We start from the raw sequence: 12,500 nt of genomic DNA on the forward strand, positions 1-12,500 counted from the left end.
ACACACAGACACAGACACAGACGCACACATAGACACAGACACACACATCAATTCAGTCCCAACAACACAGAACCATCTCAACCTGACACTTTACCTACACACACCCAACTGTACTTAGACTCTGCTGAACATACGTTCATACGTACGCTACCCCTAAACCTAAACCTAACCCCACATCTAACCCTAACCCTAACCCTAACCTGATAATAACCACACCCCAGGAGAGGCACAGGGTAGAAGAACGCTGGATCTTAAAACTTAACACTGCATTCCCAAGAAGACACAACAAACGCACATGAAACTCTAACACAAGAGGGACCAAATTCTTCCGACTTAAAGGCTCCAGTGCTCTGAATGGCCAGTGCAAACGTTTCTTTCTCAAGGGGCCCTGATAAGGGGCAACTTGAGAAAGGAGTATTTTTTCCTAACCTAACCCATCGGCACACCTACAGACCGATAACCAGATTGAAAAATTACTCCAGTCTTATCGCCATGTCCTCCAGTGCTTCCCAGACTTTGGAGGCCCACAACCAAGCTTACTCCAAAATACGAAATATGGAAATACAATTATCGTAATATACATCCAACTGCATGTACACTGTAATATGAGTGGAGGCCGTATTATACAATTGCTCTGTTAAGGTTATCTTGGGACCCCTGGCCTAACATTTTGGACCTAGTGCAGCCCTCGCCCACACACAACCTCACTGAACAACTTCTCAATACGTCCTGCGCTGTGTTCAACACCTCACTAACACACGAGCCCTACTCAATACAGTTCCTCTCTGACTCATCTCTAGGTTGAACTCAGGTTCACCTGCTACATTGACATTTATGGAACCATGTTCACGTCATTATCGAAGTTAAGTCACTTCGCCCCGGACGTTAAGGAGAATTGTTCCTACGGCAACGGCACAGAAGAAATGCCACAGCATGTAAAGAGAAGACATAAGAAATACATGAAATAAAAGCAGACATAAAAAGGTTGATGGGTCTGGTGCAGGACGGCCTGTGATCGCGGGGGTGGGGGGCGTTTCGGCTCAGACCACAGGGTCGTCCCACGTCCGTCTCCCGGGATCCTACCGGGAATCTCCCCAGCTTTCTTTTTCCCATAACCCCCCCCCCCCCACCCGGATGGGAGAGCACAGGGGCATTTAAATGCGCCCCTCGTCCAGCCCCTGGCCTGCGTTTCATTGGTGCGGGTGTGAGGGCTCTCTCTCTGTCGCCTAGCGACCGCTCCGAGGGAAAAGGAGAGAGGTTCTGACCGCACAACTACAACGACTACAACAACTGCACACTCTTCACCGTCAGTACAACAACTGCACGCTCTGCACTGGAGGGAGGAGAGTGGGGAAAGGGGGGTGGAGGGAGGAAGATAACTCACTTGTTCTTCACTCCAGAGGCCTCTGTGTAACCATGGCTCCATACCGCCGGGGCCCCGGGGCCCTCAGTCACGGAGAAGGACGCGGAGGACTGGTCTATCCGGAAACATCGAATGTTACTGAGAGAGAGAGAGAGAGAGAGAGAGAGGGATGGAGATATAGAGAGAGGGAGGGGGGGAGAGAGAGAGAGAGAGGAATGGAGAGAGAGAGAGGGGGATGGAGATATAGAGAGAGGGAGGGGGGAGAGGGGGGGAGAGAGAGAGAGAGAGAGAGGAATGGAGAGAGAGAGAGGGATGAGCTTTTTTGGGGGACGAAATACACTTGTATGAATAAATAATAGAGGCGCTGTGAGGAGGCAGGAGAGTGGGTTTGGCACAGCTGCAGCCGGCCGGGACCCAGCACAGCCTGTGGAGCTCAGCCCCAGGGGAGGCCCCGTGTCAGGCAGGGAAGACCCGCGCCGGCCGGCTCCATCCACGTCTGACACGAGTCCCCTGCGCTTTATTAATGTGTCTGTGCTCCTGAAAGCACGGCTTGCTCTCTCTTTCACAGGGCCCAGTGGCTAATGTACACACGTTCTGCTGTGTTCACAGGGCCCAGTGGCTAATGCACACACGTTCTGCTGTGTTCACAGGGCCCAGTGGCTAATGTACACACGTCCTGCTGTGTTCACAGGGCCCAGTGGCTAATGTACACACGTTCTGCTGTGTTTAAAGGGCCTAGTGGCAAATGTACACGAGTTCTGCTGTGTTCACAGGGCCCAGTGGCTAATGTACACACGTTCTGCTGTGTTTAAAGGGCCTAGTGGCAAATGTACACAAGTTCTGCTGTGTTCACAGGGCCCAGTGGCTAATGTACACACGTTCTGCTGTGTTTAAAGGGCCTAGTGGCAAATGTACACGAGTTCTGCTGTGTTTAAAGGGCCTAGTGGCTAATACATGCATGTTCTCCTGCATCTAACAGCAGTGCTGGGAACAGCAGGCTTTTGGGCCTAGCCCTCCGCAGGCTCATTCACATCCAGTGACCGGAGGAGCGGACTGTTTCAGCTCCAGACAGGGGGATGTGGAGGAGCGGACTGTTTCAGCTCCAGACCGGGGGATGTGGAGGAGCGGACTGTTTTAGCTCCAGACCGGGGGATGTGGAGGGCGGACTGGTTTAGCTCCAGACCAGGGGATGTGGAGGGCGGACTGTTTTAGCTCCAGACCGAGGGATGTGGAGGGCGGACTGTTTTAGCTCCAGACCGGGGGATGTGGAGGGCGGACTGTTTTAGCTCCAGACCGGGGGATGTGGAGGGCGGACTGTTTTAGCTCCAGACTGAGGGATGTGGAGGGCGGACTGTTTTAGCTCCAGACCGAGGGATGTGGAGGGTGTGGCAGGGTCACAGTGTGGTCTGGCTTACTTGAGCAGCTCCAGGGTCTTGTGGTCCAGGGACAGGCGGGGGTTACCGGTCAGGTCCAGCTCCTGCAGTTTGGGGGGCAGGTTCTCCGGGAGAGTCACCTCACTGAGCTCATTACAGCTCAGGTCCACACACTGAGGAGAGAGAGAGGCGTCAGTATACACACACCTACCCATACACACACACACACACACACACACACTGAGGAGAGAGAGAGGCGTCAGTATACACACACACACACACACACACACACACCTACCCATACACACACACACACACACACACACACACCTACCCATACACACACACCCACACACACGTACACGGAGGAGAGACAGAGAGGCATCAGTATATATACACACCTACCCACACACACACACACACACACACACCTACCCATACACACACTCACCCACACCCACACACCCATACACACAGACACACAGAGGAGATAGTGAGGCGTCAGTATACACACACACACACACACACACACAGACACACTGAGGAGAGAGAGAGGCATCAGTATATGCACACACATGTACCCATCCACACCCATACACACACACACACACACACACACAAACACACTGAGGAGAGAGGCATCAGTATATACACACACCTACCCACACACACACACACACACACACACACACACACGTACACGGAGGAGAGACAGAGAGGCATCAGTATATACACACACCTACCCATACACACACACACACACACACTGAGGAGAGAGTGAGCAAGGCATCACTATATACATACACACATACCCACACACACTGAGAAGAGAGAGAGCAAGGCATCAGTATATACATACACACATACCCATACACACACACTGAAGTGCACGTATACACAGTACACATGTGTAAAGTGAAAACACACACATCGTGCTGTGTTGACACAATACACAGTGGTGCTAACAGTTCTATTAGTTTGCTTCAACATCATGGAAAAATCTAAATCAATAGAGCAGAGTTTGGCTTCTCGGATACTTAGTAGGGCACAGTGTCATAAAAGTCCTGCTGTCGGTCCCCACAAGACCTGTACCAAAACACACACACACACACCCTAAGCTAAAGGCTCCAAATCCTTTCACATGACCGTTGATCATAAGAGTTCTCTGAGCTTTGGCAGCAGTCAGGCCCAGCACCCCCTCATGAGCCACAGTGCAATTCTCACATCCACCAGTAGGGGTCAGCACGGCACACACATTATTTCTCCTCTGTGTGCGGGGGTCAACATTGCGTCACCCTGTGTCTCTGCCACACGCACACACGAGCGTGCGGTCACCCCTAGGCCATTGACCTACGTCTAAAAACCCATCTCTGAGAAGCAGACACACACACACACACACACACACACACACACACACACTTCTGACTGCCACTGACCTAGCAGCTCTTTGGCTCTTAGCCCACAGCCTGCCTGCTCCACTTCCCCAATGCAGGGTTATGAAGGGTTGAAGGGTTGAGGGGGTTTGTTCACATTCGCACGTTCAGCAGGTCAAAACTGAAACCAGTGACCGACGGACTGGAAGCGTTCGACGAGCTGGGTGACCGCGGTCACGGTGACAGTGGGAGATTCAGCACGTGCTTCAGCTCTGTTCAGCCCCAGTCAGGCGTCAGAACTGTGAGCCAACATGCTGAGCACAGACTCTGTTGAACCAGCAACCGCTGCCTGACTCAAAGCCACATAGCAGGAGCAGTGATGTAAGTGTGTAGCCATAGTTAGTATGTCGCTGCAAGCTAGCTGTGAGCAGTAGTGTAGGCATAGTTAGCATGCAACTGTAAGCTAGCCGTGAGCAGTAGTGTTGCTGTAGTTAGCATGCAGCTGTAAGCTAGCCGTGAGCAGGAGTGTTGCTGTAGTTAGCATGCAGCTGTAAGCTAGCCGTGAGCAGTAGTGTTGTTGTAGTTAGCGTGCAGCTGTAAGCTAGCCGTGAGCAGCAGCATTCAGGTCATCATGACCCAGAAACTATTTACAGCACCGCTGCTGCAGTAACCCACTTCAGCACACCAGGCAGAACCACACATCCCCACCGTCGTACAGACTGCTTTTACAAAGGGCGGCCTTTAAAACAACACCGCCACACAGCTTCTGCAGTCCCACACTGAAAAACACTGTCACAATATCCCACAGCCACGGACACCACTTCTACTGAGGGCTACCGCTTAAAACGCCGCCACACAGCCCCTCAACCACGGAGAAGGCTTCTCCGGGTGACCGTACGTGTGTGTGGTCATTAGGGGTGGCAATCACAGAGTAACTCACGATACAATACTATCACGATAATTATCCCATGATACGATAGTATCACACTACATGCGATTCTGCAATACGCCATATATTGCGAGAAAATCATTTAAGATACATCACAATATCACTGAATCAACCATATATGTGCATTATAAAATACATATTTCGATAAAATATCGATACTTGCTGCCACTGTATCAATACTGTCCGACAGAAAAAAGTATCGCAATACTACGCTGTATCAATGTTTTCCCCCACTTCTAGTATGGCCATGCACCAACACCAACGGCAGCACTGCCACACATTGCAGTCGACACAGAGACCGATCTGGCCTTGACTAGCGTTGACCGACAGGACAGAGGAACCCACGACGCGATACTATCACGATACCCAGCCCGCGACACGAGGGTATCGCGACGCGGGCGATTCCGCGAGACGCCAGGCGCAGCTCCGGCAGCCTGCAGGGCTCACCTTCATCTCCAGCAGCTGCATGACCTCGGGGAACACCTGGATGCAGTTGGAGTGCGCCACCAGCGTGTGCATCCGCCGGCAGCTCAGGATGGTGGTGGGGATGGCCTTCAGCTGGTTCCCACTCAGATCCACCTCCTCCAGCTCCTCCAGCTTCGCCATTTTACTGAGCGAGAGAGAGAGAGAGAGAGCGAGACAGGTACTGTGTGAGCCAAGTATTTATTGCTGCTATTCACTGTTTTACTATGGTTTTACTACTGGTGTTTAGCTTTGGCAATACCGCGCTGATGTGTGGCCATGCCAATAAAGCTTATCTGAATTTGAGAGCGCAGAGATAGAGAGACAGAGAGAGAAGGAGTTAGAGAGAGAGAGCAGGTTAGAGAGAAGAGTGAGGGAGAGAGAGCAGAGAGAGAAAGATACATCTTCCATAACATTGTCCCTTTCAACTTTTAAAAGTTTTGTTGTTCAGCAGTAATTGGTTGTTGTTCAGTGAAAGAGAGACAGAGAGAGAGAGAGAGGGAGAGCAGAGAGGCAGAAAGAGAGTTGAGGCAGAATGATGGAGACGGAGAGCAGAAAGAGACAGAAAGAAAGAGCGAGAGAAACCGTTAAATACAGAGGGAGAGGGAGCAGAGACAGATGGAGAAATGATAAGTAAATGTGAAATGTTTGGATTAGGGCTGTGATTGGCTGTACCTGTAAATGTGAAATGTTTGGATTAGGGCTGTGATTGGCTGTACCTGTAAATGTGAAATGTTTGGATAAGAGCTGTGATTGGCTGTACCTGGCAGGAAAGGTCTGCAGGTGGTTGTAGGCCAGGTGCAGCACCCGCAGGTGGGCGTGGCCGGTGAGCAGGGGCACACACTTTTCGGTCAGGCGGTTGTTGGTGAGGTAGAGCTCCTGCAGGATGCTCTGGCTGTCGTCTGATAGGCTGGAGGGGGGCAGGCTCTCCAGCTTATTGGCTGAAGCGTTCAGGCACCGTAAGCTGTGGAGGAGGAGGAGACCGACCGTCACATCCCAGAGACCGGCACAGCTGTTCCTCAGAGACAGGAAGACGGCCCGGAACAATCCTCAAATTTGTCCCCCGCGCAGGTGCGAACAAGCGCGAACGTCAGCAAAACCTGTTCCTCAAACGCACCGCTGCGGTCCACAAGATGCCCAGCAGTTCTCCCCACACAAAACCACTGCGTCAGCAGCACGTTCACACACCGTCTTACACACTCCAAAAACAAACTTAAAAAACACACTGTATGCCTGTTCGCCAGGTATAGGTGGAGTTGTTTTGGGAGCGAGTGACATATTTGCGTGGGGGTACCCTTTCACAGACCGGCTCATTTACGTGCACCCCCCCCACCTGTTACCTGGAGGAAACCCACACAGGCAGGGGGAGGACAAACAGGCTCCACCCAGTCAGGATTCAAACCCAGAACCTTCTTGCTGTGAGGTGACAATGCCGTACACTGCCCCAGTGTACCGCCAGATTAGAAGGTTTTTTTTCCAGTGAATAGCTCCATATATTTTGGTTGCCTTAATGGTTAATTAACCAATCACTAGGCAACACATAACTGGCCATAGTGTTACACTATGGGTCTGCAGGCCACAAGTGACCATGGCCCAGCTAGAATTAGGACACAGATCATGGGATGTAGAGGTCAGCCCACCATCCAGGGCCCCCCCTAGGACTGGCGATGAAACGGTTACTTGTCGGCTTTGAGGAACAGGTTGGAGGGGGAGAGGGTTATCTGTGGGTTTTGAGGAACAGGTTGGAGGGGGAGTGGGTTACCTGTCTGCTTTGAGGAACAGGTTGGAGGGGGAGTGGGTTACCTGTCTGCTTTGAGGAACAGGTTGGAGGGCAGCTCCAGCAGCTGGTTGTGCTGAATGTCCAGCACCTCCATCTGCATGCGCTCCAGTCTTTCCGGAAGTCTCCGCAGCTGGTTATGACCCAGGAGCAGCTTCCGCAAACTACTGCTGCAGAACAGCCTGCAATAGAGAGAGAGAGAACGGGTTAGAGAGAGAGAGAGAGAGAGAGAGAGAGAGCGGGTTAGAGAGAGAGAGAGAGAGAAGGAGTTAGAGAGAGAGCAGGTTAGAGAGAAGAGTGAGGGAGAGAGAGCAGAGAGAGAAAGATACATCTCCCATAACATTGTCCTTTCAACTTTCCAAAGTTTTTTTGTTCAGCAGTAATTGGTTGTTGTTCAGTGAAAGAGAGACAGACAGCGAGAGAGAGAGAGAGAGAGAGATGGAGAGACAAAGACAGAAAGATAAAGGCATGTTCTTTCCAGCTTTCCAGGGGAGGTCTTTTCCATCACAGACTCATTAATACCCCAGCCTGCTCTTTGTCCCACCGTGTCAGGGACTATAAATTACACAGACTAATTCCCTGCCTTACAATAACTATTACTGTAATTGCCATTTAATAACCATCATTAAATATGCATGCGCTCATTTATTAAAATGCATACTATGTGCAACACCGCAGCAATATTTACAGAGCAGCAATATTTACAGAGCAGCAGTATTTACAGAGCAGCAATATTTACAGAGCAGCAGTATTTACAGAGCAGCAGTATTTACAGAGCAGCAGTATTTACATTACTCAATTCCAATACAGTGCAGTGAGCAGGACAGGGTGAGTAATCACAGGGCGAGGAGAAGAGGGAGGGATGAGGGAGGAGAAGAGGGAGGGATGAGGGAGGAGAAGAGGGAGGGATGAGGGAGGGATGAGGGAGGAGTGAGCAAGGAGAAGAGGGAGGGATGAGGGATACACAAGTCACACTAACGGGCCGAGCACGATGGAGAGAGAGAGAGAGAGACAGAAAGTAAGACAGCACGGCTGGCAGTTTCTGCTGAAGTACAGTGATTTTTTAGGAGGTCTCTGGGGGTCTGGCTCAGTGAAACAGCCACTCTGTTCCCCCGCAGCTGCTCCGTCATGTCCAGCTGCAGCACCGGGCCGGGCGGAGGGGTGCAGAGAGACGTGCTCCATTTAACACAGGGAGGAGAGCGGGAACGCGGGAACGCAGGAACGCGGGAACCAAACAACCCGGAGTGCGCGGGATAAAGCCCTGCCCACGGGACCGTCCAGGACGGACTGACCCTGAAACATTCCCTCCCTCCATCTCCAGCCTCGGAGTGGAGCTGCTGCCTTACAGCGACCACATAACACACAGACGCCAACTACAGACCACATAACAGAGATGCCAAGTTACACTGACAACTACAGACCACATAACAGACGCAAAGTTATAGTGACAACTACAGACCACATAACACACAGATGCCAAGCTACACTGACAACTACAGACCACATAACAGACGCAAAGTTACAGTGAAGATTACAGACCACATAACACAAAATTTAATTGAAGCAGACACACAGCGGCGTGAACAGCACTCTCAGCTAGGGGCTACTATTAAAGGCCCGGCCCCAGAGCTGCTCATGTACAGAAAACAGCGGCGGTCCTGCCAAAAAGCCAAAGATTAAATCCCTCACTCCGACAGCACAGTAAAAAAATAGAGGTGTGTGGAGAAAACACAGCCGATCGCATTTCTATTTTCTGACTGGAGTAAACTATGGGATCGGCTGGGGAACAGAAGCAGCACTTATCAACGGAGAGCTGGAGTGAGAGACACATGGCACAGGGAGAGAGGGAGAGGGGGAGAGATGGAGAGAGGGAGAGAGGGCTGTCGCAGCAAGGGGAGGATGAGAAAGAACGGCAGTGAGAGAGGGAAAGAGAGGGGGAGGGAGGGAGTGAGAGAGAGGGGTGTCTTCCTGCACTGCAGTAAACACACACACACACACACATACACACACACATTCAGATGGTGTGTTCTTTGCGAAACATAAACATAAACTGTGCTTCCAAATTAGAGTCATGTTTTTAGACACTGAAAGTGGCTAATTCCACTGGTGGAAGGTGCTAGCTCCATTAGCTGCTAGCATAAAACACAAACACACATGGACCAGGGGTGCACAACTAACTGGTTTTTGTTCCAACAAATAGCCTCGTTTTTAATTCGCTGACAGCTCTACAAATTACCCTGGTTCAAGCCTGTACTTGAGCACAGTAAAATCATTAGGATACACTTGCAGTCTGCAGCTGTAGCCGGTACTCATACACATGTCAGATAAGATACTATATTACTATATACTATAGTCAATTATATTAAGACCACAAGTTGGCAGAAAATCCTGAAATGGATCAGCCCTTGCTGTGCAGCCAGGACACAGACACTCTCAAATTAACGTCACCCTCGGCAGAAGGGGACTGAGGAGGGGTGAGAGTGTTTAACAAACTGCTCTTTAATTACAAACTTTACCCAGCCCACCGCAGGGGCGATTGGGGGAGTTTAGTGTTGAGTTTCCCCTCCTGAAGAAGAGCCACTGCTGCTCTTTGTTACCGGGAGACAGACACCTGGCTCTCAGGGTCCCATTGTCACGGTGATGACCTTTCCTGACCTAATGTCCCGATGGGACTGGGGTGGGGGGGGGGGGGGGGGGGGGGGTCTCAATTTACAGCATGTTGACCTGAGAGAGTCAGTTGAGCTGGGCAGTGTGTGTTTGTGTGTATGTGTTTGTTTATAGTTGTGTGTGTGTGTGTATTTGTTTATATTTGTGTGTGCGCACCTGTGTGTACGTGTGTACGTGTGTGTGTGTTTGTGCATGTGTGTGTGTGTACGTGTGTGCATGTGTGTGTGTGTGCATGCGCGTGTGTGTGTGTGTGTGTGTGTGTGCACGCAGGTGTGTGTGCGTATACGTGTGTGTGTGTGTGTGTGTGTGTGCGCGCAGGTGTGTGTGTGTGTGTGTGTGTGTGTGTGCGCGCAGGTGTGTGTGTGTGTGTGCGCGCAGGTGTGTGTGTGTGTGTCTGTGTGTACTGTGAGCATAATGCACTGAAGGGCATCTTGACCGTCATTGTGAGCTCTCCTCACTGTCTGAACAAACACTGAGTGTGCTGAGTTCCCCCACAGAGACTACAGACCAAATATACCTTACCTCAACCTTAAATCACCCTTACAAACAAATACCAACCTTAAATAAACCTTACCTCAACCTTAAATCACCCTTACAAACAAATACCAACCTTAAATCAACCTTACCTCAACCTTAAATCACCCTTACAAACAAATACCAACCTTAAATCAACCTTACCTCAACCTTAAATCACCCTTACAAACATATACCAACCTTAAATCAACCTTACCTCAACCTTAAATCACCCTTACAAACAAATACCAACCTTAAATCAACCTTACCTCAACCTTAAATCACCCTTACAAACATATACCAACCTTAAATCAACCTTACCTCAACCTTAAATCACCCTTACAAACATATACCAACCTTAAATCAACCTTACAAACATATACCAACCTTAAATCAACCTTACCTCAACCTTAAATCACCCTTACAAACATATACCAACCTTAAATCAACCTTACCTCAACCTTAAATCACCCTTACAAACATATACCAACCTCAAATCAACCTTACCTCAACCCTAAATCACCCTTACAAACATACACCAACCTTAAATCAACCTTACCTCAACCCTAAATCACCCTTACAAACATATACCAACCTTAAATCAACCTTACCTCAACCTAAAATCACCCTTACAGCTACCTTACAAATGTATACCAACCTTAAATCAACCTTACAGCTACCTTACAAATGTATACCAACCTTAAATCAACCTTACAGCTACCTTACAAACTTCTATCAACCTCACAGGTGCGTTATGCCAACCTCATATCAACCTGACAGCTACTAGTGTGCAAGGCACGGGTCATGTGACCGTCTCACTGGGTTTCTGAGCGGTATAGCGGTGTGAGGAGAGGCTCTGGGTTTTCCGCACGACACCCCTGCCGACACCCTGCAGCGTGTCCCAGCATGCACTGCGGGACTCCTGCCGCATGACCGTTTCACAGCCGATGGCAACGCACGGGGACTCCACAGCGCCGTGACATCACCCAGAACCTGGGCCAATTATGTCACTGCTTTGGATTACAATACTTTCCTGCGCTCGATTGATCTTGCCTGGCACAATCGAGCACAACCACAAAAGGAGAGGGAGGTGGGGTTTGTATCATAGTGGGGGGGGGGGGGGAGTTCAGTTGAACAGAAGCGGTGATGTAGCGGGTGGGAGTTGAGTGGGAGATTGACAGGTGGAGGTTGAGTTAAGTGGGAGATTGACAGGTGGAGGTTGAGGGGGGGGTGGGGGTCTTGGCAGAGGGACAGACCCCCCAGGACTCACCCTATAGGCAGCTCAGTGATGTGGTTGTGGCTGATGTCCAGCACCTCCAGCTTCTTGCTCTCACACACCCAGTCCGGCAGAGTCTCCAGCCTGTTCCTGCACCACCGAGAGGGAGGACAGGGGTCAGGTCCTCATCCCACTGACCAATCATGTCACATCTTAGACCCAGAGCATCATCCCACTGACTAATCATATCACATCTTAGACCCAGAGCATCATCACAATCATCCCACTGACCAATCATATCAAACCTTAGACCCAGGTCATCATCCCGCTGACCAATCATATCAAACCTTAGACCCAGGTCATAATCCCACTGACCAATCGTATCACACCTTAGACCCAGGTAATCATCCCACTGACCAATCATATCAAACCTTAGACCCAGGTCATCATCCCACTGAGCAATCATATTAAACCTTAGACCCAGGTCACCATCACAATCATCCCACTGACCAATCACATCAAACCTTAACCAGTGGCAGGGTGAGAGAGGTCACGTCACTGAGTGTTGACTAAGCGAGAGGGGGTTAGGGGTGGGGGGAGGGGGTTGGAGATTGTCTTTCAGGTTTTTGTTTTGACGTGGGCCCTTACCTGGAGACGTCCATGCAGGTCAGGTTGCCCGGAACAGGATACACCTCCAGCTGGCTGAGCTCTGTGGGAAGGAAAAGAGTGAGGGGGGAGAGAGCACAGGTACGCTGTTACTGAGCAGGCCCAGTGCTGGGGAACGGCACTGCATAAACTTTAGCCTCA

At 50.5% G+C, this 12,500-nt stretch overlaps 1 protein-coding gene across 1 annotated transcript in view; it reads right to left on the minus strand.

Moving 5' to 3' along the window:
- Positions 1 to 12,500, minus strand: part of LOC133127291 (PH domain leucine-rich repeat protein phosphatase 1-like) — a 72,427-nt gene that overhangs the window by 4,108 nt on the left and 55,819 nt on the right. The window contains exons 8-14 of the mRNA XM_061240063.1: positions 12,342 to 12,402; positions 11,748 to 11,843; positions 7,324 to 7,479; positions 6,284 to 6,484; positions 5,506 to 5,668; positions 2,779 to 2,909; positions 1,385 to 1,501 (exon numbers count right to left, since the gene is read on the minus strand). Coding sequence (XP_061096047.1) covers positions 1,385 to 1,501; positions 2,779 to 2,909; positions 5,506 to 5,668; positions 6,284 to 6,484; positions 7,324 to 7,479; positions 11,748 to 11,843; positions 12,342 to 12,402 — 925 coding nt within the window. The remainder of the gene's footprint in view (positions 1 to 1,384; positions 1,502 to 2,778; positions 2,910 to 5,505; positions 5,669 to 6,283; positions 6,485 to 7,323; positions 7,480 to 11,747; positions 11,844 to 12,341; positions 12,403 to 12,500) is intronic.

Source organism: Conger conger, chromosome 4 (assembly GCF_963514075.1).
Source record: "Conger conger chromosome 4, fConCon1.1, whole genome shotgun sequence".
NCBI classification, from domain to species: Eukaryota; Metazoa; Chordata; class Actinopteri; order Anguilliformes; family Congridae; genus Conger; species Conger conger.